Below are 27,432 nucleotides of genomic sequence, written 5' to 3'. Positions count from 1 at the left end.
TTAATTTTTTTAAAATTGGTATTGATATATAGTGGATTTACAATGTGTTAGTTTCAGGGGTACAGCAAAGTGATATATATATAAATATATATACTTTATATATATAATATATATAAATATATATAAATATACTTTTTTAGATTCTTTTCCATTATAGGTTATTATAAAATATTGAGTATAGTTCCCTGTGCTATACAGTAGGTCCTATTTTATATATAGTAGTGTGTGTATTTTAATCCCAAACTCCTAATTTATCCCTCCCCGACCCTTTTCCCCTTTGGTAACCATACGTTTGTTTTCTATGTCTATGAGTCTATTTCTGTTTTGTAAATAAATTCATTGGTATCATTTTATAAGCGATATCATATGAAGTTCTCTGTCTGACTTACTTCACTTAGTATGATCATCTCTAAGTCCATCCATGTTGCTGCAAATGGTGTTATTTCATTCTTTTTGTGTGGCTGAGTAATATTCCATTGTGTGACTCTTTGAGGATATACTTTGATCCTTTCAGGCATCTTCGTTTTATTTTTTATTTTGTTTTGTAGAGCAGAGAAAGGTTTATTGCGAGGGCCAAGCAAGGAGAACAGGCAGCTTGTGCTCAAAACCCTCAAACTCCTCAGCCATCTTCTTTTATTTTGTCCTTTTCTCTCATTGTTGAACCCAGAACTGACTGTCTTAAATTCAGCAAGCATGTGGGTGAGTCTAGAGTGCTGCAGCTTTCAGTTTAACAGAAAACTTTCCCTCTTTGATTTGCTGGCATTAAGTTTATGTGTCTTTTATTTTTAATGGCAGCACTATGGTTTTTCTCTCCTCTCCTTCTATCCAGCCCCTTTTCATATCCCCTAGTGACAAAGACCAGGACACCAACTCGGTCAGGTCTCACCTTCCAGCTGTGAGGGAGAGTCTGGTGCCAAAGAGGCGCTTCTCCAAGTCACCAGCCAAAGACTCCACTTTGCTCTGTTCCCAGCCCTGAGCTGTCTCCACGGCAATCCGCACTTTACCCTCCATGTTTTGAAGGAGGGGCAAAGGGAGTCTGGAAAAGACTTCGTGATACTTTGTATCACCATGTTGCACTGGGAAACTTTATATCTTTCCTATTATTAATAACCATATTTTTGCAACATACCAAATTGTACCTTAATGAAAATTCTGAAAATACCCATAGACTTAAGAACACTAAGCTTTCTGAGAGTTCTGACTTAAAACTGTATGTATAAGCTTTTAGTAATATTGGAAAAAGAACAACTTCTTGTTTCTTTTGAAAATTTTTAGGCCAATTAAAGCCCTTTCAATGATGCCTGAAAATCCTATAGATTTTGCTTCTATCTGCTTCCCCCCCGCCCAAATGCTTTATTTCTAATATTTAAAGTCATTTGGTATTAATTGTTTTAGAACTCTTTAGTTTTATAGGTAAGTATTCTAGGTGTCCCATACATTTATAGTTTGATGCCATTTAGCAAGTGACAGCACACATAATAGGACATATTATTATTGGTGTTTTTAGACTAGAACACCTTGTTGATTTTTTCAAGACCCAGCATGTTTCTTTATCCTGAAAATACTAGAAAATGCACACTGTAATCAGAATCAGGACTACAGGTGCAAACAGCAATTGTGCCTGCCCAGGTTTTCCTTAAACAATTAGCAAGTATTCAGGATTTTTCCTCTCACTTTGAAATGTAGGGAAAGGAGGAAGAGACTCCTCACCTACCTCTCTCTAACAGGAGTTGTTTTTCTCCAATGCTAGGCATGCAAGAGGCTTCCATGAAGCTCACCGAGTCGCTGCATGAAGTCTATGAGCCCGACTGGTACGGGCGTGAAGATGTGAAAATGGTTGGCGAGGTAAGAGCTGGTCACAGCACGTGAGAGGCCCCGGGGTGACTTCTGTGAGGTTCCCACCATGTCCTGCTCACTCAGCCTATCCCCTGACCCCCTCTCACCACTTCATGGCCCCAATCATGAGGGGACACCGTGTACCCAGAAGGCACTGTGCAGTTCCACCATCCAGATCAATCCAAACTTGCAGTGAGGAGTGAACATGATAATAAAGCCACTTGGGTAGAAAGCTGTGGCTTAAAGATTGGTTTTGTTCAACATAAGAATAGCACTTGTCGGTCCTTTACTACACTTCTTAGCCCATTCCAGTAGGAGAACTGGCTCATGGCCTGATTTTATGTACTGTGCCTTCTTCCTCATCCCTCCTTGAAAGCAGGCACAGGATCTGGGAAGAGCATCCCATTCACTTTACCACCAGATGGTCCATTCGCTGGTCTGCAGGGCCGAGGACAGGGCCTGCTAATAGGAATTTAACTAATGAAAGGCTTTGTCCTTAGACATGTCTTAACACCTGAAATGCACCGTCTAGCTCAGGGCTGTCTGGCTCTGGGAAGTGAGAAAGTGGTTATTGTTGCTTTGAGGAAGGCGGAATGGGCTGTGACATCAGATGAGTTCTTTAATCTTCTTGGGCTTTAGTTTCCTCATCGGCGAAGTGAGAATTATAATTGTATCTCCTAATAACACAAAGTCTGTGTATTCACATCCTCGACCTAGTGCACTGTGTGTGTGATTATTACTGACTTTAGGAAGCCTGCTGTCAGGGGTTTTCTCATGTCCAAGCTCTTCGTTAAAACAAAGAACGGTTGGTCATCGTGCCCACTTCATGGGAGCTTGTTGCTTCTCATGAGGCACAGAAGAGTTAAGAGATATGGCCGCCACAACTCAGGGAAGGGTCTGGTACATGACATGCTGATCATCTATGCAGCCTTTGGAAAGATGGGTTAGCATCTTTCCTGGGCTGCTTCACGAAAATTCTGACACTCCCACATGGATCACAAGTCATAATCTTGTTATGACTATGATAGAAACTGAGATCTATTTATGAAGAAAGCTCTTTGTGAGCTCTGTTACCTCTTTTGAAAACTTTCAGTATGTGAATTAGGCAAAACTAGCCTCCACACGCCATTTTCCAATGCAGTTTTGAGGAACTGCATCTTCTCACGTTTCTTAAATATAAAGATGCTGTGTTTCAACAGCGTGTTGTTAAAGGCTTAACTCATTTTGTAAATTTCTGATTAGAGGTGTATAACTAAAACTTCATTGTGAAAAGAAGAATTTTTAAGGGAATGGTAGAAACTTGTGTGAATGGCTTTTCAGAACACCACGTTACAATTCTGTGTATGGCAAATGCCACTGTTGACCTTGATTCCTAAGGAAACAGCTGCTGTCCTACCTTGATCCTCGTGGCTGCCAGGATTTTTGGAATCTTTTGATGGGGAAGCACCTGACACTGCATGTCCAGGGGGTCTGCTCAGATCATAAGATAAGCCTCTTTGTACGGTGGACTTAAATTTTTTTGTTTGCATAAAATTCTTTTTTTTTTAATTCTTTATTTATTCGGTTGCACCGGGTCTTAGATACAGCAGGCGGGCTCCTTAGTTGCAGCACATGGGCTCCTTAGTTGTGACATGTGAACTCTCAGTCGTGGCTTGCATGTGGGATCTAGTTCCCTGACCTGGGATCGAACCCGAGCCCCCTGCCTTGGGAGCACGGAGTCTTATCCACTGTGCCACCAGGGAAGTCCCTGTTTGCATAAAATTCTTAATAAGGGTTTATGACAATTAGAATTGGGTTTTAACGTGTGAAAAAGAGAAGCAAATCAACCATTAAAAAGTGGTTTTCAACAAGAGAGAAGCTTCTCTCCCATCACCGACCTTGGAGGTTGGCAGCCCAGGTGTGGTATGGGGGACCCATGAGCATCAGGGGCCTGTCTTTGCATCCCTGCTGCCACCTCCACGTTCAAGATGACTCTGAGCTCTGGCTATCAGCTCTCATTTTTGTCTTCCAGTCAGCAAGAAGGAGGAAGCGTGGAGGACAAGCCTCCTTTTAGGGCCACTTCCTGAAAGTCCATCCCATTGGCAGAATTTAGTCTCATGGCTGCACTTGGCTGCAGTGGAGGCTGGGAAGTATAGTCTGTATCCTAGGCAGCTGTGTGCCCGGCTAAAACTGGACGTTCTATTGCTAAGAAAAAAGAAAGGGTAGGCATTGTCAGGAGACGCCCAATGTAGTAATGGGAGGAATATGGAATGACGTTCTTGCGCACGTGCCTGGGATTCTGTGAAGCAAGTTTATGTTGTCAACTCACATACTTGGAGAAATTGAAACTCAGGAACGTTCAGTTCTCCAAAGTCACACAGCTGGGCTATGAACTCTGTTCTGGTGAGGCAGCCTGGTGTCATCGACAGATCATGGGCTTCAGATTCAAGGGTTGAAACCAGAGTCTGTCATATACCAGCTGCATGACCTTAGCCAAATTATGTAACATCTCTGGACTTCAGCATCATCTTCTGTATAATGGCAACAATGAGACTTTCTTCATAGGGCTATTGTGAGAATTAAATCACACATACACACATACACACAGAGACACATACAGCTTTTAACCCAATGCCTTGACAGTAATAGAAGTAACAATAATAATAATATCTAATACTCACTGTGTTTATCATAATTGATATTCCATAAATGGTAGGGCCCTTCCCAGTATGACTACATTTTCTGCTCTACATGTGGAGGCTTCAGCAATGGTTTGTTGTTTGTCTGGAGTGGTTTCTAATTTCATGGATTGCTTCAGAAGCAAACTGTCTTTGTGGAATTCTTCACAGACTCCTAGCCCCAAAGTCCATTTATAGGAATCTGGGGACCTTTTGAAGTTTCTACATTCTTTAGTAATTCGGAATCAGGAACACATTTTTAAATGAGCTGAGCCCTTAGGTAGCCTATATTATAAATTAGAACTGGTAGCCAAATTACTGTATTTTTAAATAATCCACACTTTTCTAGCATTTACTAGCCAGGGAAGTAGAACTTATTTAATTTTATAGTTTCAGGTTTTTTAGAAGTTGGTGAAAGTTATCCAATTAAAATAATTCTGCAGTTGTCTCTTTATTTCTCTTTTTCTTTCAGAAATGTGATGTGCTGTGGGAAGACTTCCATCAAAAACTAGTGGATGGGTCCTTGCTGACACTGGACACCTATCTGGGCCAATTTCCTGACATAAAGGTATTTTATTCTGTGTCTATAAAGGGAAGAATTGAATGGTCCCATGTTCTTATTAAAACATGGGCAAGAGATAAGTAGAATTAAAAGTGCTCAAGCTGGCATCAAAGACAGTTGGTAACTTTTCATTTATTTAAGCATGAGATTTTTATCCTGTTCCTAACAGTTTAAAATGAAATATAGTTCCAGAAATCACATTTCCCCCTTTAATGAACTGCTTCAGCTTTTAGTTCTCTACAGAAGTCTTTTTAATCCTATAGATAGAAAATCATAAATCAGAGATACCAAAAAATTCCAATCTTCTTTATGTTCAAACCTTTTGGTTATATGGCATTTGGCAAGAATTTCTATTAGAATAAACAAAGGTCATGAGGAAAGGAGAAACTTCTCATTACACATGTGAGAGCAAAATCTGATCTTTTCCTTACTGTTTATTTTGTGTATGTTCATAGTACACCTGCATATTTTTTCTCTCCTTGAAATTTTCAGGTTCACATTGAATTCTTAAGATGTAAGCATTTCAAATACATTTGCATCTGGATCTAAAAAATATCTTGTCTAAAACATTTGTCTTATTCGACACTTGGACTCAATGAAAGGAAAATATACAAGTGAAGGATTGAATATCACAGATTTGAAATTGACTCTTAAGGTATAGATGGTCTTTAAACCATCCCGGCTGTATAGAGCAAATGGTAGCATTAATAGATGTGCTCCCTAGTTGTTTTCCCAGCTCAAAGAGGACTGCTAGGTAAGACAGCCATGTGCCCTTCCTGTAGAGCGAGGAGGCCATGAACCAGTGTCCTTGGGCATTTTCAGTATCTTGCTAGGTGACCTCTGATGTGAAGTTCCATTTTTTACCTGGCCTTCTTTATAGCCATTGCCAGACACCAGGAAACCATCTGCAATAATGTGCACCGCCCTAGGCCGTGAAACCTAGTGAAGCTTCTTGGCCAAAACTATACTCCTATCAATGACGTTCGTTTCCTCAGTCCCACACAGAGTGCATAATGCTAGATGGCCAACACCCGAAGTGTGTTTTGGGACACCAGAGGCACCAGACAAAAACCTGTGTGGGTCAGACTGGACACATTAGCCTTGTTGGCAAAATGTCCCAGAGAACAAATCTAAATGAGGAATTCTAGGTGACGTTATCATAATAGGAAGCAGAATGCTTTACCGAGTCATTGTATAGCTACATCTTAATTTGGAAAGGTATTAAGTCAGTTTTAAAAATTTTCTGAGAAATTAAACTTTTTTTTTTTTTTGCGGTACGCGGGCCTCTCACCATTGTGGCCTCTCCCGTTGTGGAGCACAGGCTCCGGACGCACAGGCTCAGCGGCCATGACTCACGGGCCCAGCCGCTCCGCAGCATGTAGGATCTTCCCGGACTGGGGCACGAATCCGCGTCCCCTGCATCACCAGGCGGACTCTCAACCACTGCGCCACCAGGGAAGCCCTAAACAATTTTTTAAAAAATTAAAATTCTGTACACCGGGAATGTGTTTTGAGATATCTTAAGATAATTTTATAGGCATTGACATTTTGTCTTGGAATTTGCAGCATTTGTGGAGCAAACAGTCTCAGAATTATTATCATGCTTTAGAATACTGTTTATTGTGTGGTAATTCAGTCTCCATAAAAATCAATTCCTAATAAATTAGGTATAAGAAACGTTTGTCTTCCTACTTGAAAATTTCAAAGAACCTCGCAACTTGTCTAAATTATTCATATAATATTTGATAGTACAACTTAGATAAGCAAATAAAGGCTGCAATTGACTACAGGAGAATACATTTGAAAAGTTGTTGAGCTTCAGGAACAAAAACTTAGTATCATCAAAAATGTGTGAAGGATCTGTTTGTTATTTGTTATTTGTTATGATACTGCCCAGCACTAGCTATTTGGAAATTGACCATTCTCTCTAGGAGCGTAAAATTTCAGAAGACATACAGAAGTACCTTTGTTGAAACAGAGAGATTAAAATAAACTCATGATGGGTTATGTTGGTTAGTCTTTTCAGTTTGTTGAAACACTCAGTGGAACTTTTATTCTATTTTTTAATTAATTAATTAATTAATTAAATTAATTTTGGCTGCGTTGGGTCTGCGTTGCTGAGTGCAGGCTTGTCATTGCAGTGGCTTCTTTTTGTTGCGGAGCACAGGCTCTAGGCACACGGGCTTCAGTAGTTGTGGCGCGTGGGCTTAGTAGTTGTGGTGCATGGGCTTAGTTGCTCTGCGGCATATGGGATCTTCCCAGACCAGGGCTGGAACCCGCGCCCCCTGCATTGGCAGGCGGATTCTTAACCATTGTGCCACCAGGGAAGTCCTTTTATTTTGTTTAAGCTGTTCTTTTCCTGTGGTCCATGGTTGAGGTCACACACAATGATGATCCTCCAGTTACTGAGACATCTTACATGAGAGATTTGGAATCATGTTATCTAGCTGGATTCCCTGAAGATAAATGAAATATGGTTTTACCTGCATCATGGCTTTACCTGCATCATGGAAAGAGCCTACATAATCTCTCTCTCTATTTCTCTGAAGTCACATTCAGAATATTAGAGCATACACATAGGGTTTCAACCAAGATAGACAATTGTAAAACCATTTCATATGGTGAACAGTGAAGGAAATAGCAGTGTTTAACTTGGAAAGGAAGCAATCTGGGGTTGGAGAGCAGTCGGGATAGCTGCTTCTAATCGTTGAAAGACTTTTCTTCTGTGAACATACACAGATGTTGTGCCTTTTACTCAATGGACGGAAGTTAGATGTGGATACAGACTCTGTCACTTCATAAAGTGAGTGCTGAGAGATTATGTAGTGAATGGGTTATTGATGAAAAGGAGGATTATGATTAAAAATACAGTGGAGCATTTTCAAAGCCTGGAACACAGTTGACTTCCTTGACTCATTAACACCAACAGGGTGTGCATGGTTAGGCAAATTTCCAAATGTTTACTGCAGCCCATCAGCAAGGGCTATGCAGTACCATTCATGAGGGAATGGTGTTTGACTTTTCCAGCTGTGACTGGCAGGGCACCTGGTGTTACAGTTTTTGTTGTGCAGCACTGATATCTAAAATCAATGTTGTAATAAGAGCCAGCTTGTCCCCAACCTACACAGGCTTACAGCTGTTAGCAGTTATTGTAAAATGAAGTTTAGATTTTATCTTGGCAGCTGTGCATGAGCCATTAAACATATATTTACAGCAGTGGGCCAAAATGAATTCCAACTTGGAGTTATTGTTGAAATTTTAAAAAAATTTAGTAAATTACTTTCTTCACTGCATACGGTCAATGCATAGTGGGGAATCTGAAGAACTTTTAATTAAACCGTTTAAGTGAGACTTCCCTTGTGGTCCAGTGGTAAAGAATCCACCTCCCAATGCAGGGAACACAAGTTCGATCCCTGGTCAGGGAACTAAGATCCCACAGCTCCAGAGCCCATGTGCTCTGGAGCCCAAGCACCACAACTAGAGAGAGAAAACCCACACGCCACAACTAGAGAGAAGCCCAAGCTCTGCAACTAAAACCCAACACAGCCAAAAATAATAACAATAAATAAATAACTAAAATAAGTAAATATTTAAAAGCCATTTAATTAAGCTATTTACGATTAAGCTAGTAAATTTATTTAATAAAATTTACTATTGGATGATTAAAAAAGAATTGTATCATTTTCCAGGTGAAAGCTATAGTGTATTAACTCTACCCTTTCTTAGGAGATGTGGTTCTTTTTTCAGGTTTCCCAAATATCAGATAGGTAAGGCAATAAGATTGATATGTTTTGCCAACACAAAAATATATGCATCAAAATGAGTGATGACCTTCAAAATGTCACTTCTACCATGGTAAGCTGTATTCTGTAATTGACTTTTCAGTTACACAAGAAAATGACTCACATTATTTACTTCACTTCTTGTTTTTGAACAAAAAATAAGATGATCCAGTGCACTGTTCCCAGGCTTGGAAGTAGTTGAATTTTGGCTCTTTTCGAAAATCAAGTTTATCTTCAAAGCATCAAGATTTGTTTTTCTGGAAGATACTAAAGGACAACCTCCCCACCCCCAACCAAGTTCACAAAGCAGAGTTTTGTAAAAGTTTTCACAGAGTTACACAAGGCCACTACCTCAAGGGGCAGTGCTCCTTGGAAGGTAACAGATGTCTGCTGAAAGTAATGAGCTTTGTCACCTTGTTAGCACCCTTCTCTCTACTCTGCTGGGCTAATTCATTGCATTTTTTTTTTACATCTTTATTGGAGTATAATTGCTTTACAGTGGTGTGTTAGTTTCTGCTTTATAACAAAGTGAATCATTTATACATATACATATGTTCCCATATCTCTTCCCTCTTGCGTCTCCCTGCGTCCCACCCTCCCTATCCCACCCCTCTAGGTGGTCACAAAGCACCAAGCTTATCTCCCTGTGCTATGCGGCTGCTTCCCACTAGCTGTCTATTTGACGTTTGGTAGTGTATATATGTCCATGCCACTCTCTCGCTTTGTCACAGCTTACCCTTCCCCCTCCCCATATCCTCAAGTCCATGCTCTAGTAGGTCTGTGTCTTTATTCCCATCCTACCCCTAGGCTCTTCATGACATTTTTTTTTCTTAGATTCCATATATATGTGTTAGCATACAGTATCTGTTTTTCTCTTTCTGACGTACTTCACTCTGTAGGACAGACTCTAGGTCCATCCACCTCATTACAAATAGCTCAATTTCGTTTCTTTTTACGGCTGAGTACTATTCCATTGTATATATGTGCCACATCTTCTTTATCCATTCATCCGATGATGGACACTTAGGTTGTTTCCATCTCCGGGCTATTGTAAATAGAGCTGCAATGAACATTTTGGTGCATGACTCTTTTTTTTTTTTTTTTTTTAGTTTCTGCTTTATAACAAAGTGAATCAGTCATACATATACATCTGTTCCCACATCCCTTCCCTCATGCATCTCCCTCCCTCCCACCCTCCCCATCCCACCCCTCCAGGCGGTCACAAAGCACCGAGCTGATCTCCCTGTGCTCTGCGGCTGCTTCCCACTATCTATCTACCTTACGTTTGGTAGTGTATATATGTCCATGCCTCTCTTTCGTTTTGTCACAGCTTACCCTTCCCCCTCCCCATATCCTCAAGTCCATGCTCTAGTAGGTCTGTGTCTTTATTCCCATCCTACCCCTAGGCTCTTCATGACATTTTTTTTTCTTAGATTCCATATATATGTGTTAGCATACAGTATCTGTTTTTCTCTTTCTGACGTACTTCACTCTGTAGGACAGACTCTAGGTCCATCCACCTCATTACAAATAGCTCAATTTCGTTTCTTTTTACGGCTGAGTACTATTCCATTGTATATATGTGCCACATCTTCTTTATCCATTCATCCGATGATGGACACTTAGGTTGTTTCCATCTCCGGGCTATTGTAAATAGAGCTGCAATGAACATTTTGGTGCATGACTCTTTTTTTTTTTTTTTTTTTAGTTTCTGCTTTATAACAAAGTGAATCAGTCATACATATACATCTGTTCCCACATCCCTTCCCTCATGCATCTCCCTCCCTCCCACCCTCCCCATCCCACCCCTCCAGGCGGTCACAAAGCACCGAGCTGATCTCCCTGTGCTCTGCGGCTGCTTCCCACTATCTATCTACCTTACGTTTGGTAGTGTATATATGTCCATGCCTCTCTTTCGTTTTGTCACAGCTTACCCTTCCCCCTCCCCATATCCTCAAGTCCATGCTCTAGTAGGTCTGTGTCTTTATTCCCATCCTACCCCTAGGCTCTTCATGACATTTTTTTTTCTTAGATTCCATATATATGTGTTAGCATACGGTATTTGTTTTTCTCTTTCTGACGTACTTCACTCTGTAGGACAGACTCTAGGTCCATCCACCTCATTACAAATAGCTCAATTTCGTTTCTTTTTACAGCTGAGTACTATTCCATTGTATATATGTGCCACATCTTCTTTATCCATTCATCCGATGATGGACACTTAGGTTGTTTCCATCTCCGGGCTATTGTAAATAGAGCTGCAATGAACATTTTGGTGCATGACTCTTTTTTGAATTATGGTTTGACCCATCGCATATTTTGAGTGAACGTGGTATGTCAGCCATCCTTCCACTGACACCAGTCGGAAATGGTCGGTGCAGAGGGTAAAGTGAAAGGGATTTGGAAGTAGCTAAACAAGAGTAACTGCCCCGCCCTACCTGTCGTCACCCCTGAAGTGGATGTAGAGGAGTAGCACAGAGTGACAGATGGCAGCTGGATGACAGAGTCTGTCAGAGACACCTGGGCGGTGCCGGAAAGAGCACTAACCAAGCATCAGGGGCAGGGAGTGAGTGAGACAAGTGGGGGCACGAGGGTTCAAAATATAAGGACTGCTGACCCTGCATTAACATTACCCCAAGAGGAAGAGCCTCCTTAAACATGTGCCCTAGGTGTCTCACTGGAGTCACCCTACTCTTGGCCCTGGTCCCGGGGCTGATACCTAATTCATCTTTCACCACAGACTTTCTGAGTAATTCTGGACAAGTTAGAGGTTAATCTCATGCAACTTCAAATTCCCTACCTGTAAAATGGGAAAATCCCTGACACACCCATACTGGGCATCGCTGTGAGGACTTTGTTTTGTAAACAATACACATTTATATTGTTGTTGTTTTTCTTCTTCCTACCATATGAAATTTAAAGTTTTTTAAGGATCCTCTTCTGCAGTTCTCAGTATTGGACTAGCTGGGCATAACTAGACCACTGGGGATTTTTTTAAAAAGGACAGATGCCTGGACTTTGCCTCAGACTAACTAAATCAGAATCTCTTAGTCTGGGGCTCAGGAATCAGTATTTTTACACTATTTGCTTATTAGTTGTTCCTCCTTAACTTGATTTTTAGTGGTTGCCCTACAGTTTGCAATGTACATCTTTAACTTATCACGTCTAACTTCAAATAACGTTGCAGCGCTTTATGTACAGTCTAAGAACCTTATAGCAGTATATTTCCAGCTCTTCCCTCCCTTCCCTTGTGCTATTATTGTCATATATTTTCCCTATACATAGGTTATAAAGCCCATGATCTGTTGTTTCTGCTTTTCTCTAGTTCAGTGACCTTTTCAAGCAATTCAAAGTAAAAAACCAAAATCTTGTCTATTTACCTTAAGTTTTACCATTTCTGGTACTCATTTCTTTGTACAGCTCCTGTTGGTATTAAAATTCTTATATGGCAGTGAGTTCCCCCAGCTTTTGTTTGTCTTTTAAAAAACGTGTATTTCACCTTTACTTTTGGAAGGTGTTTTCACTGGGAATTGAATTCTAAAACTCTCTCTTGGTTTTTTATTTTTCAGTGCTTAAGAGATGCTACTCCATTGTATTCTGGCTTGCACAGTTTCTGAAGACGAGTCTTCCGTAATTCTTACCTTTGTACTTATTTTTTTTCTTTATTCTTGATTTTAAGCAGTTTGGTTTTGGTGTAGCTGTCTGTGTCTTGTTTGGTCTTTATCCCTCTTGGGATTCTATGAATTTCTTGGACGTGTACTTTTCTGATGTCTTCCTTATTTTATAAAATTCTCAGCCATGATCACTTCAAATATTTCCCTGCCTCTCCCTCTCCTCTCTTTGAGACTCCAGTTACATGATGTTAGACTGTTTGATATTTGATATTGTATTATAGGTCTTGTATGCTTGATTCTGTTTTTTTTAAACTTTTGCTCACTTTGTGGGGGTTTCTTTAGTGATTTTTAAAAATTAATTAATTAATTTTTATTTTTGGCTTCATTGGGTCTTCATTGCTGGGTGTGGGCTTTCTCTAGTTGCGGCAAGCGGGGGCTACTCTTTGTTGTGGTGCGTGGGCTTCTCATTGTGGTCGCTTCTCTTATTGTGGAGCACGGGCTCTAGGTGTGCAGGCTTCAGTAATTGTGGCACGCAGCATCAGTAGTTGTGGCTCATGGGCTCTAGAGCACAGGCTCAGTAGTTGTGGCGCACAGGCTTAGTTGCTCCACGGCATGTGGGATCCTCCCAGACCAGGGCTCGAACACATGTCCCCTGCATTGGCAGGCAGATTCTTAACCACTGTGCCACCAGGGAAGTCCCTCTCTTTGTGTTTTAATGAGAAAAATTTCTCTTCATTTCATTTATCTTGAACTGTACTGTTTCTTTCCTCAGCTGTTTTAAGTCTAATGAAGAAATTTCTCCTCTCTGATAAATTGTATCATTTCCATTTGATTTCCATTTAGCTAAATTTCCATGGATCTGTTGAAATTCTCTATCTGTTTATGTATTTTGTCTACCTTTTCCAGCTAGATACTTTAACATGTTAGTCATAGTTATTTTAAAATTACTGACTGGGGACTTCCCTGGCAGTCCAGTGGTTAAGACTCTGTACTTCCACTGCAGGGGGCACAGGTTCAATCCCTGGTTGGGGAGCTAAGATTCCACATGCTGCATGGGTGCAGCCCCCCCCACAAAATTACTAATACTTCCAACATTTGGGTCATGTCTGAGTCTGGTTCTGTTGCTTGCTCTGTCTTTTCTCATGGGCCGTTTTTCTTTTTTTACTGTGTGTGTTTCAAAATTTTTGATTGAATGCCAGACATCGTGTGTAGAATAGTGAAGACTGGAGTAATATTTATGCCTGGCAATGGGCATGCCTTTTTGTCAAGCCAGTAGTGTGAGAGTTCAAATTAATCTGCTTGCAGCTTGAGCTGGATTTGTGTTTTGTTGTTGCTATTGTTACTTTCAGTGCACTGTCACTTTCGAATTCCTCTGGAATTGGGCTGCTCATACCTTGCACGTATAGTCTAACATCTATAACATTTTCAGACTCTTGGGTTGAAGTCTAGTTTTTGCCTCTACTTTGACCCACATTGGTTGGGCCCTTGGATGCCAGAGAGTTTTTCTCAGTGTTCCTGCTCCCCCTCAGATTTCAGGTGTCCTTGTGTGCCAGTGTTTCAGAGGGGGTCTCTCTCCATACGCTTGTCCTTTCTCCAGTGGTAGGCAGCTGTTTCTTGTTATTCAGTGCTGGGCTTGGAGTGGAGGCAAGGCTGTTTTATGTTTTACTTTCCTGGCCTGTCTTAGGCAAAGTCGGCCTCGTATCTGTGGTTGAGCTCGAATAGGAGTTTCCTGACCCTGCCCAAGTGGGATCAGACCTCTTCTTGTTGTAGGAATCAGATCTTGGGCCTAAGAGGGTTTTATGTTCCTCCCCAAGTGGGTTTTATTTTCTCCCACTCTTCTGTGTGTTACAATTATTTTTGAATATATCTAGGGGCCCAAGGGATTCCTATCCATCACTGGGGCCAGATTGATTTTGCTTCTACGTTTCTCCCAGAATCAGTGGATCTCTGCCTGGTCTCTGTGGACCAGAGGATCTGTTGTTTCCTCCTCAAGTGGCTTAAGGCTTTTGCTTTGTAAAGAGAAAAATGTCCAAGGGAATGGGCAGGGCTTTGTATTTCTACCCCCATAGCCATCAGAGATCATTTCATTCTCACGTGCACTGCGAGGGAGTGTCTTGTCCCCAGACTTTCTCATAGCATCCAATAGAGGCCCAAGGAAAGAGCGTGCCTGTAAGTGCAACTTCCCTTTGTGTCTTGGACACCCAGCTATTCCAAACTGACACGTTAGCCCACAATAGACCTTAAACAATGTGTTAAAATTTTAGCTGACTACTCTTGTCCACTTGTATGGTGGCCACAGCTTTTACCTGCCTAAGGTGAAAGAGTTGGTATGTCTCATCTCTCCTTGAAGAGACTCATCCCTCTTTGGAATTGAGATTCGTTTATTGTCTTGTGACTTCATGTCTGTGATACAATCAAGACAATTTATGCTTTTATAAATTATCCAGATTTTTTTCTTGCTAGTGTGGCAGTAACATTCTTTGTAGCTCCCTATATCCTAACTGGAAACAAAAGTCTCTAGAAATCAATATATTTTTAAATCTCCTCAGATAATTTGAATGAACAAAAGGATTGACAAACACTTCTAGGAAACAGGGTTTCTTAGGAAGTAAATCTGGTTTACAGAACTGCTGTTAGTGTGAGTGCTATTAGAATTATAAAACCAAATCCTAATAGAGTCTTGTACTGTCTTCAAAATGGAACATTTAAAGATCTAGAATAGAGACTAACAGAGAGTATAGGTTTATGTGCTTCCCTCAACCTGTTCTGGAATTTCTCTGGTCTTTGACTGCAGATTCTGCCTTCACCTCCTCATGATTGTCCTAATTATTGGAAGGGAGGCCTTTACCTAATGGTTTTCACACAAAGGAGTGGAGGCTGTAGTCTGTTTTCCAGGGATCATTTGTCTAGTGAAATTCTGGTTCACCTCGATCTCCAGTCAAGGTCCTCAGCCACTGCCGACAAGGAAGGCATTTTGGCAGTCAAGAAGAGAGTCTGTGACCGCGTCTCTTTCTTAGTGCATATGTTTCCCTGTTGGCAGAACCGCATTGCAAAGCGCAGCAGGAAGCTGGTGGACTATGACAGTGCCCGCCACCATCTGGAAGCTTTGCAGAGCTCCAAGAGGAAGGATGAGAGTCGCATCACTAAGGTAGGGACCTATCCCACTGTTGTCACCACTCTCCATGCTCCGTGACCTATAGCAACTTTGCTTTTGAAAATGAAATCTTTCCTTTCTCATGGAGATTGGAATCAGGGCAGAATTGAAATGGAAGTATGGTGCTTGTGGGCTGCTGTTCATAATTTTTAAGTAACATTAAGGGTTTTCAGGTCATAGTAGAGTTCACGTGGGTGACACTGACTCACATTTTCATCATAATAAACGTTTGCCCCCAACAGTACTATCTGATCAAAGAAAGTAATGCGTCCTTACATTCTTTCTGTGGTCGTGCTCCAGACTTGATGCCAGAATGCAGATTCAACTAGGAAATCGAGTGTGAAATTCTCAGACAGAAATTGTGCTTGAGAGTACAGATGTGTACTACAATTGCATGACATTCTTTTTCTTTTAGAAGACCCATTTCCGGAGCTTTTACCATGTATGTCAGTCATTGGCTGACAACTCACTGGAGACACCTGCTGACCTCTCACTTGGCATCCAGTCTTGCCTTCCCCCACCTGCACACACACAGCTGCCTGGATGGCCTTTCTGCAGCACCTATCTAGATAGAGCTTCTCCCCTGCTTAAGTCTTTCAATGGCTCCCATTGCCTGTAGAAAAAAAAATTCCAAATTCCTTACCATGGCCCATGCGACCTTCGCACTTTGGTTCTGACTCACCCTCTCCATCCTTGTCAGCTTTCAAGTCTTCTTTCCCCTCCTTTCCTTCCTCTACACATGTCCTAAGCTGGAGCCTCCGTGACCTACAGTACCAGCTGCTGAGCAGCTGTGATGAGAGCCGCCCTTCACGCGAGGCCCCTGAGGTGCCAGGCACCACGTTCAACACTTCATTTACATCCTCTTTCTTTAATACTCACAACACCTGTGAGGTGGGCGTTGCTATGTCCATGTTACGGATTTGAGGTGCACAAAGGTGGAACAGTCTGATAAGTCCACATGGTTAGTGACTAGCACCCCAAATCCAGCGACGCCACCTTTTATGTATTGCAGTCCATTCTCCATCCCCTTTGTTAACAAACATTTGCTCATTCTTCAAGATTTGATATCAAGTTAAAACATCACCTGCCCTATGGAACCTTCTCTATTCCTTGCACCATCTTCCTTAATAGCTACTCCATAACAGCTTATAAGCCCTTTCTTGTAGTGTAATTACTTAGACTTCCCACTAGACAGGGAATTTCTTGGAGAAGCATCCATGTCCAGTATCCCGAGCAGAGTAGTGTACGTGACAGGCTGTTAATGCATTTTTGTAGAGTGAATGACTCTGTAAGAGATGCAAGAGCAACATTGTAATCAATCACATTTTCCTCTTGAAATAAGATTCAGTATTTCACTTTTTAAAAAATTAATTTATTTATTTATTTTTGACTGCATTGGGTCTTCGTTGCTGCACGCGGGCTTTCTCTAGTTGCGGCGAGCAGGGGCTACTCTTTGTTGCAGTGCGTGGGCTTCTCATTGTGGTGCTTTCTCTTGTTGCAGAGCACGGATTCTGGGCACTCAGGCTTCAGTAGCTGTGGCACATGGGCTCAGTAGTTGTGGCTCGTGGGCTCTAGAGCACAGGCTCAGTAGTTGTGGCTCGCGGGCTCTACAGCGCAGGCTCAGTAGTTGTGGCGCACGGGCTTAGTTGCTCCGCAGCACGTGGGATCTTCCCAGGCCAGGGATCAAACCCATGTCCTCTGCATTGGCAGGTGGATTCTTTACCACTGCGCCACCAGGGAAGTCCCCAGTATTTCACTTTTATTGAAAAAAATCTTGTGGATTTTTACCAGATTCTCTCCTTCCCAAAATGTTTCCGGGATGCCATAAAGCTGTTCCTATTTTATATTAAGCTATGTTTGGTCTAGAAATGGCTTGTGTCTATGTGATATTTTTTAGTGTAAACATGTTATATGTCACTTCTAGGCAGAAGAGGAATTTCAGAAAGCACAGAAAGTGTTTGAAGAGTTTAACGTTGACTTACAAGAAGAGTTACCATCATTATGGTCAAGGTAAAGATGTTTCTGTACAGGTTATAGAAGTGCACGAACAGAGAATATTCCTTATCTTGTCTTATTCCGTGTGATGCTTCAGCACTGTGCAATAGAAGTGTTCGGTAATCTGTAATTTCCGATATAGTAGCTACTTGCCACATGTGGCTAGCTGTTGAGCACTTGGAATATGGCTAGTGTGACCGGGGAACTGAATTTTAAATTAAAATGATTTCTCTTTAACTCTTTTAAATTTAAATAACCTGACGTAGCTAGCAGCTACTACATTGGATGGCACAGTTTTAGACCTTGGTATATTTCTCAGGTGGAGACCCAAATCTCAACTAAGCAGCATTAGGAGAACTGTCCTTAACCTTGAAATTTACAAGGATACTCTTTTAGCTTTTGGAAGAACTTCCTTTATTCCAATAGCTCATCTAGTCTTCTGTCTTTGATACGAAGCCTCTACTTGCAGCCCTTACCTGTTAACCCAAACTTCATTCCTATTTTAGATGTTAAATATTCTTCTTATTTATAGGTATTCTGTATTTCTCATGCCATTAAGTGCAGTTTTCCCACTCAGTGGTTGAACAAGAAGTTGTTGGGTGAAGTGGGGCCTTGTATCTCTCAATTCCCATCAGCACCCCCATGCTACCACCCTGAATAAACAGAACTGTGCTTGTCACGCAACACTGCTTTAAGTCAAATCCTAAATCTTGGCGAGGATATGGAGAAAAGTGAACCTTCGTACACTGTTGGTGAGACTGTAAATGGGTGCAGCCACTATGGAAAACAGTATGGAGCTTCCTCAGAAAACTAAAAATAGAATTACCATATGATCCAGCAATCCTACTCCTGGGCATATATCCAAAAAAGATGAAAACTCTAATTCAAAAAGATACATGCGCCCCTATATTCATAACAGCACTTTTCACAATAGTCAAAACATGGAAGCAACTTAAATGTCCATTGACAGATGAATGAATAAAGAAGATATGGTACGTATATACAATGGAATACTACCCAGCCATAAAAAAGAACAAAATAATGCCATTTGCAGCAACATGGATGCAACTAGACATGATCATAAGTGAGGTTAAGTCAGAAAGAGAAAGACAAATCCCATATGATATCACTTATATGTGGAATCTAAAATATGGCATAAATGAACCTATCTATGAAACAGAAACAGACTTACAGGCAGAGTATTCTTCTTCCATTGTAGGGGGCTCTGGGGGAAAACAGTGACCAGCTCCCAGGGGGGACAGGCTTCCCTCAGGGCAGTGCCAAGGTGCGAGCATCCTGGCTGGCAAGCTGGGACTGCGGTAAGCTGAGCTTTTAATCCTTTCCACCATTTCTGAGAACAAAGAAACATCTTAATAAAGAAATTAAGTTGGCCTTGACAGCTGCCAGGAGGGACCTGAGGATGCCTCAGACAAGTCCTTTGGGGAAATGGTAATGTCTTAGAGTCTCTTTTTTTTTTTTTCCGGTACGCGGGCCTCTCACTGCTGTGGCCGCGTCCCCCGCATCGGCAGGCGGACTCTCAACCACTGCGCCACCAGGGAAGCCTACAGTTGCCTCTTGAACAACGCAGGGTTGCTGACCCCCATACAGTCTAAAATCCGAGTACTGCTAGCTCCGCCTCAAAAACAAAAGAATTGATAAATGACTCATCCAAGGGCAGGAAACTGAAACAGTTCAGCTAGAATCAGAACTCAAACCCTAGTTCTTTTGACTCCACATATTATGATCTCTTATTGAACACAAGCTTTCCCCTACACAGTTAATTTAAAGATCTGTCAAATGGAAATACAGGTACTATCTTTATTGAAAAAATCCATGTGTAAGTAGATCTGCACAGTTCAAACCTGTGTTGTTCAAGGGTCAACTGTACTTTAAATCAATTAAAAGAAAAAGTAGGTGAATTCGGGGCCACATGATCACTGTAGATAAAGAATATTAAAATTGAGCGAAACGTTCATTTGTCTTTCTCTGTCCGGCTTATTTCACTTAGCATAATACCCTCAAGGTCTATATGTCTTGTCACAAATGACAGGATTTCCTTCTTTCTCATGGCTGAATAATGTTTCATTGTATCTATATATCCCATCTTCTTTATCCACTCATCAGTTGATGGACACTCGGATTGTTTCTATATCTTGGCTATTGTGAATAATGCTGCAATGAACATGGAAGTGCAGATACCTCTTTGAGATTCTGTCTCCATTCCCTCATGTATATATATCCAGAAGTGGGATTGCTGGATCATATGATAGTTCTATTTTTAATTTTTTTGAGGAATCTCCATACTGTTTTCCATAGCAGCTGCACCAATTTACATTCCCACCAACAGTGCACAAGGGCTCCGTTTTCTCCACATCCTTGCCAACATTTGTTTTCTCTTGTCATGGGTATCTGATGATACCCATTCTAATAGGTGTGAGGTTATACTGCATGGTATCGCTTATATGTGGTATCTTTTTTTAAAAAAGGCAAACTCATAGCAACCGTGTAGAAAAGTGGTTGCCAGGTGCTGGCGGTGGGGGAAGTAGGGAGAGGTTGGTAAAAGTGACAAACTTTCAGCTCTAATGAATAAGGACTGAGAACCTAATGTAAAATATGGTGACTGTAGTTGATAACACTGTGTTATATAATTGAAATTTGCTAATAGAACTTACATGTTCTACAAGAAAAAGATGAGTATGTGAGGTGATGGGTGTGTTCATTAACTAGTTGGGGGAATCCTTTCACAATGTATATATCAAGTCACCATCATGTCGCTTTAAATATCATACAATTTTAATTGTCGGTTAGACCTTAATGAAGTTGAAAAAAAAGATGAAGAAAACCCAAATAAACTAATCTTATAAAGAAAAAAAAAAGATTAAGTGAAACATGGTAGGAATCTAAGGTACAGGTTAAGCCATAGGAGAAGTAAGTCTTATTGGTAGAATGGATTTTAGCACTCAACTATTGTTTCATTTCCGAACCTCTACATTGAACTTCTAGCTTTTATTTTATTAAAATTCCAAACCACGTAATTCATGAGAAAGCATGGAAATAACAACATTCACGCTTCAGCAGAATTTCTTGGCAAACATTCCATGCTTTTCTATTGCGTTTTCCTCCTTTTGCAACCAAATACTGGTTCTCTACTTATTAACTGTATGGCCTGGGACAGTAAAACTCTCTGTGCCTCTGTTTTTTTTTTGGATATAAAATGAGAATCATTGCCTAGGGGGTTGTTATGAGGGTTAAATGAGGGAATATAAGAAAGTGCTTAGATGGCTCTTCTTTTTATTGGCTTTAATGATGATGCAACATTCATCCACCTCTACTGTTTGGAATTTGACTCACCACAAGGCACAGCTAAGCCACTAGAAGCCCCCTTTTCTCTAGCCTTTCAACCCTTTGTTTAAATAAGAGGGGTGCCTACTGTGTATGGGCACAGTCTTATTCCCCAATAAGTATTCTTATTATAAACTCCCTGAATATATGTTTATTCCATATATTAGACCTATTTAGTATTTCTGGTCCTTTCTTGCTCTTGATTGGCATTTGGAATCTAATTAACCAATCAGGATTCTGGGATGCTTTTTGAGACTGTCACTGAAAAAAGAACATGAATTAAATCAAAGTAGTGATTTACTCAGATGGAGTCAGAAGGACTGAATTAAATATAGAGTCCAAAGAGCCCTCATTTAGAGCAGAGGGAGCTTATACTGGGGATACTGGGCTGAATCCAGTGGGCTGACTGGTGTGCTAAGTATTAGGGACCTAAAAATGAAGACCGAGGGGACCTTGCTCATTTCACAGAAGCCCCCCACCATGACTTTACTTCACAAATGTGTTTGAGGTATTGCGAATGAATAGCTTGTGTTTTTATTTGTTCAATGAAAGTACACTCTCACTTCAGCTGAAAAATTGTAATTAATGTGTAGGTTTTTTTATTTCTCTCTATCAAACAAATTTCAGAATCCAAATATATGACACCAAAACTAGACCATTTCTATTTTGTAAATATTAATAAACTTCTCTATCTGAAACCTTTTACAAGATACAAATCTAAAATACAAATGCTTAGGGCAGTGGTTCCAAAAGTGTTATCTCTGAGCCAGCAGCATCAGTATTACCTAGAGCTTGTTAGAAATTCAAATTCTCAGTCCCCACCTCAGACCTACTGAATCAGAAACAAACCACCAAGTGATCCCGGTGCACACTGAAGTGTGAGAACCATTTCTTGGGGTTATTACCAACACTCTAGGAAAGGTTGTGCTGTATACCGAAAGAAGCTGTTTTTGTTCATTAACAAATCAGGAAAGGTTGGGCCTACTTTGCGTTAGGTATTTTTATTTAATCCAATGTTATTCAAAATTTCGTAAAGAAAATCTGTTTTTAATGTATGTCATCGCCATTGAAAATACAGTTTTGCTGACCAGTCTTTCCCATCTCTTCTTTCCTCTTTGTATCTCTACATGGTAGACGAGTTGGATTTTATGTCAATACTTTCAAAAATGTCTCTAGCCTAGAGGCCAAGTTTCATAAGGAAATTGCGGTGGTGAGTAATGAAGATTATTTTTCCTTATGGAATATAAAGTAAATGAATGTTTGTTCTGGAAGCAAATGAAATGGCATAGCATTATGCAAAGAATTCACTCTCTTTCATGTTTCTTTTAATAGTGTGTCATGACTCTCAATAATATTTCTACATTTTTTTTGTAGTGACCACACAGTTCTGTGTATCTGGTAAAGATTTTAGTTTGTGCTTTCATGAATCGCTGCCTGCTTGTTACAGTCTTACAGTCTTTTTTTTTTTTTCTTTCAGTCAGTTTTTAAAGTTGGATTTCCAAGTCTTTAGGCTCAGGAGAAATTGGTCTCCAGATATTCACATAGTCAGCAGCTCTGTCATTGACTAATATTTTCTTAGTTCAGCAGGGAGGTTGTATGACTTTATCTCTAATGGAATCAATGTAAACAATAAGTTTTCCTGCTCTGGTTTGTATATATATTAGTTTGTTTGTGTTTGTGGCCTGACAGTTTTGACATGAATTTTAAGTTGAACCCTATTCAGAGGTTAAATTATCCTGGGACCATCCATACTATCATAAGATTCTTAGTTTTTCAATAAACAGTTCCTTTCTGGGGTCAGTAGCCTGAATTTGCACCAGAATGACTTACAGCAGTGGCCTCTGTCCCCTTAGCTTTGCCACAAACTATATGAAGTGATGACGAAATTGGGTGACCAGCACGCTGACAAGGCCTTCACCATTCAAGGAGCTCCCAGGTAGGCCATGTTCATCAGAGCCAAGTTCATGTCTGTACACCTTTAAAGCAAGGATTGTTGCAAATTCTGCAGTCTGTATCAGCCTATGGTCTTTTACTCATCCTCCAAAGATCTAAAACCAAGGAGCCTGACACCAGCCTTAGTTCTGTGCTTTTACATTGACTTTTAGCCTTCACATGTATCTCCATGGACTTTTGTCATTGTCACAATAGAGTTGATATCTACCTCTCTCTGCTTTCCAGCAGTGGTGTCAGCTTTTTACAGATAATTTCTTTTTTTAAAAAAAATTTATTTATTTTTATTTATTTATTTTTGGCTGCGTTGGGTCTTCGTTGCTGTGCGCCAGCTTTTCTCTAGTTGCGGCGAGCGGGGGCTACTCTTCATTGCAGTGCGCAGGCTTCTCTTGTTGTGGAGCACGGGCTCTAGGTGCGCGGGCTTCCGTAGTTGTGGCACATGGGCTCAGTAGTTGTGGCTCCCGGACTCTAGAGCTCAGGGTCAGTAGTTGTGGCTCACGGGCCCAGCCGCTCCGTGGCATGTGGGATCTTCCCGGACCAGGGCTTGAACCCGTGTCCCCTGCATTGACAGGAGGATTCTTAATCATTATGCCACCAGGGACGTCCCTTACATATAATTTCTAGTTTTGCACTTGTTACTTTATTTGGAGAAGAAGGCAATTCCCCAAACTCACAACAGTTAGTCCTGATACTTATTATTGGTGCTTATACCTTTAATGAATCCATATTGGGAAAGGAGAAAGGAGGTAGGTGAGACCTCACCATCATCTTACCTCCTAACTTGACCTTGCAAGCACTGCGTTGTTTCGGTTTTGTTGAACGTTGGTTTGGTTTTATTTTGAGTACACCAGTCAGTTACACCAAAGGCTCAGTGATCCGTAAGTAAATGGTCTACATTGCCAGGGTTTGGATTCACAGCAGCTTTCTCCTGTGATTTGGGAATCCCTTTTATCCATTCTTCTCAGACATTATGTACTCAAGTAGTGCAGGCTAGTGAGGCTTGGGTTGGAAGTCAGAAGACTCGGCTTTCACGTTTCTGACTCTGCAGTTAATTTGCTGTGCCTTCCTTGAGTAAGTTCAATAACCTCTCTGGTTTAAGAGCTCTTTTTTAATCAACAGAAATAAAAATGTGCTGTTGAACTAAACAGCTTCTAAGGTAATATGCAGTCCTGACATTCTGTACTTGTGATTTTAACATCCGTCAATATATACATGATACACACGCATTTATAAAAACACACATACTCATACACAGGCACCACCACCTCCATATATCCACCTCCATATATTAGTGTTTGGAACTTCCCTGAAATAAGTAATTTTCTTATTTGATGTGCCTTGGTCTAGCTGTACTTGTAGGCCCTACTCTGGCCGCTATTCTAAGTGAGCATTAAGTATATTTTCTTTGTCTAAGGGAAAGAATGTTGCCTAAAAGAATACAGGAAAGGGATAGAGCTGCTGTTTCCAATACAATTATTTCAATAAGAGGTTAGAAACCAAGAAAGGATTGTAATAAGAATATCACAGGGACATTTGGGTGATTTAGAGATGCGGTGCATGGGAAAAGGTTGTTCCCTAACACAGAGAGGAAAGGGACAGCGGCATCTGGAAGCTGCAATGTTGCTGAATCAGATACGATGAAGAAAAAGTGGGGCCACGACCACTTGACAAATGTTCTTCATTTTTTTTCCATGTTCCTCCGCAGAACAAGGTGGTGAGTGAGCTCAGCGGGGTCTCCATTTGGCGTAGATTTGGGGGCTGTGCTTCCCAGCAGAGGCCATGATTGCTGGCACAGCCCCAATCATGCATGTGTCCGCGTCTTGTCCATGGGACCTATTCCCTCAGCCCCTTGACTACGTAGACCCTGCTGCTGTGTACCTGCTCAGTTATTTGGGGGTGCAGACCTTGTTCCCTCAATCTGTAGCGTTTAGAAATTCTTAGAGAGTAGGCTGTATCCCGAGTGGTGTCTTAGCCGTTGCATTTGGGCTGATGACAAGCATCTGGCCTGGTGCCAGGCATGTAGTGGGCTCTCAGGAAACAGTACAGACTCTCATCCATCACATAATATGTTTGCAGTTTCAAGCTGTCTGAGTTGAGTCACTGTGCCATAAGGTGCAGAAAGAGAAATAATGAATTAATTTCTAAGTGTCATCAGAAAGCACTTCTACAAAATCTTAATGAGTGCTATCCTAAGGATGCTTTTTAATACCCCCTTAATCATTTGGGGGGTAGGTTTTGCTGTAGATTATGCCATAGCAAGATTCTCCTATAAATCAAGAGTAAAATTAGTTCAATTAATTCAGCTTATGTTTGGAAGATCCTTGCAGAGTCTGTCTGGCCCAGTGGAAAGGCCAGGGGTTCGCAGTACCAAGGCCAGAATTCACATCCACTAAATTGCCCAGTGACTTCAGGGATCTTTATCCTCTCCGTGCCCTAGTTTACTTACCTGTAAAGTGGGGACAAACATGCATGAGTCTTGTGACGATTAGAGATAATATATGAACGGGATCTGGCACACAGTGGACCATAAATAGTACCAGTTACCACATCACCGTTGCTAAGAACCAGAATTAACAGGAAAAGGGAGTAGGTAACCAGCAGTACCTGGAACGCCTCAGTTTTTCTGTGGGAAGGAGGGCCCCTGAGAAAGAAGTTCTGTTCCTTAGAAGGAGCCCTGCTTACTCTCTCTGTTCATCCAGCGACTCGGGTCCTCTCCGTATCGCAAAGACGCCTTCGCCGCCCGAGGAGCCTTCACCCATCCCGAGCCCGACAGTGAGTCCCAATCACACGCTGGCACCTGCATCTCCTGCACCAGCCCGGCCTCGGTCACCCTCGCAGGTAGGAAGAGATCGCATGTATAATATTAGGGGGACTGGGAAAACTGGTGCTCAGTTGACCACACCTGGGATAATTCTATGGGGCGGGGACATTGACAAGAGTTTCCAGTCGGGCAGGTTTTGAGGTGGGAGCCTTGGGCATTGTGATCGTCACCAAGGAATCAGCTTCCTTTGCTTACTTGGATTTTTATGTTTCCTCACATACCCTCTGCTTGAGTGTGTTGAGACGTCGTTCCACAATCTCAGCTTCCTCAGGCTCGCATGCTTTCCTTTTCTCAGAATCCTGTCCTTTAAGGTTCTGTCGAATCCTACCTTTTCCATGAAGCCTCCTTCCTGTCAGTGCTTTAGGTAACATCTGGAACAAGAAAGGTCATGACGTGTATGTCATTTCACATTTTTTGCACCATCCACGGTATATTGCGCATGCGCTCAACAAAAATGATGGAACAAGTGTTTGAAAGAAACAGAAAGAGCCAAGCAAAGATAAATACAGGGGAAAATGGCCACCCTTACCTTCCCTGCCTTTGGCAAAAATGAAATTCCTATGGGGAAACTTGACGTCTCCAATCCAGTTCAAGCGTTCTTGTGTATGGTCGAAACTAAGGAACGTTGTACGAAGATATGAATAATGGATCGATCTCTAAAGCGCTTATTTTCCAAAATCCTGGAGTGCCTAGTGAGATGTATGCTGCTGATGGTGGTCTCATTGACGCCAGTGAAAAGCGTGCTGGATGTTAGTTCTAGAATTCTAACGCACTGCTGAAGTGAGAAATCTTTTTCAGTTGACTTCAGAGAAGGTATTGCCTTAGTTTAACTTGAGAGGCACAGGTACACGTGGCACCGCAGCCCTGTGTATATAGCACTTGGGTTGAGATGGATGGAGCCCCATAGCCTGACTTTTTCTCGTTGGGCCACTGGTGGTCAGAGCTCTGAGGGCCACCCAAGCAGGCGTTCTTTGCCTGAATCAGGTGGGCTTATTGCTCTAAGCAGACCTACATTTCAATCAGCAGTCAATCTGTTCCCCTAGCTCTGTGCACGTGACACTTCTGCATGTCTCCCATGCCATCTTTGCCTGAATTAACCCCTGCTGGTTTGTGTGATGCTTCTTAGACAAGAAAAGGACCTCCTATCCCACCTCTCCCTAAAGTCACCCCAACAAAGGAGCTGCAGCAGGAGAACATCATCAGTTTCTTCGAGGACAACTTTGTTCCAGAAATCAGTGTGACGACGCCTTCTCAGGTGAGTGCCTGATACAGAGCTGGGATGTTCGCTCAGGCACCACAGCAGAGGGACTCTCAGAGCTCATCTCTAAAGAAGGTGGCAGATGTTCAAGCCAACAATGTAATTTTAGTTGTCATTCAGGTTTGCTTTATCAATACATGGTGTGTCTAAAGGGTTCCCAAATGGGAGATGCGCGGTATTTGAAAAGACTCATTTTTCCCACTGTTAAGAGTTGTACATCCTTCCTATAGAAAGTTGGGAAAAATACTAAGTGTAAAGTGAAGAATTTTAATAATCCCTTAAATCATAACACTAACATAACCGCTGATGCATTTTCGTTTACTTTCTTTTAGTTAGTTTTTCTTTTAGTTTTTTTGTTTTATCAGTTTTGCAGCACAGAATTCGGATGGTATTGTTATGTATCCCTGAATTTTCTGCTTCATCTTACTGAGCTTTTGTTCATGTCATAATATTGTCTTTTC

General features: G+C 41.4%; 1 protein-coding gene across 2 annotated transcripts in view; it reads left to right on the top strand.

Moving 5' to 3' along the window:
• AMPH (amphiphysin) overlaps positions 1–27,432 on the top strand; it is a gene marked incomplete at both ends in the record, with an annotated part of 174,899 nt that overhangs the window by 99,819 nt on the left and 47,648 nt on the right. For both annotated transcript variants that reach the window (XM_079711943.1, XM_079711942.1), the window contains 8 exons: positions 1,751–1,845; positions 4,966–5,061; positions 15,492–15,599; positions 17,530–17,615; positions 22,077–22,152; positions 22,796–22,878; positions 25,592–25,730; positions 26,840–26,968. In XM_079711943.1, coding sequence (XP_079568069.1) covers positions 1,751–1,845; positions 4,966–5,061; positions 15,492–15,599; positions 17,530–17,615; positions 22,077–22,152; positions 22,796–22,878; positions 25,592–25,730; positions 26,840–26,968 — 812 coding nt within the window. The remainder of the gene's footprint in view (positions 1–1,750; positions 1,846–4,965; positions 5,062–15,491; positions 15,600–17,529; positions 17,616–22,076; positions 22,153–22,795; positions 22,879–25,591; positions 25,731–26,839; positions 26,969–27,432) is intronic.

The sequence above is a fragment of the Hyperoodon ampullatus genome (assembly GCF_949752795.1).
Source record: "Hyperoodon ampullatus genome assembly, chromosome: 9".
Classification (NCBI taxonomy): domain Eukaryota; kingdom Metazoa; phylum Chordata; class Mammalia; order Artiodactyla; family Ziphiidae; genus Hyperoodon; species Hyperoodon ampullatus.
This window is presented reverse-complemented; position numbering and strand designations above follow the sequence as displayed.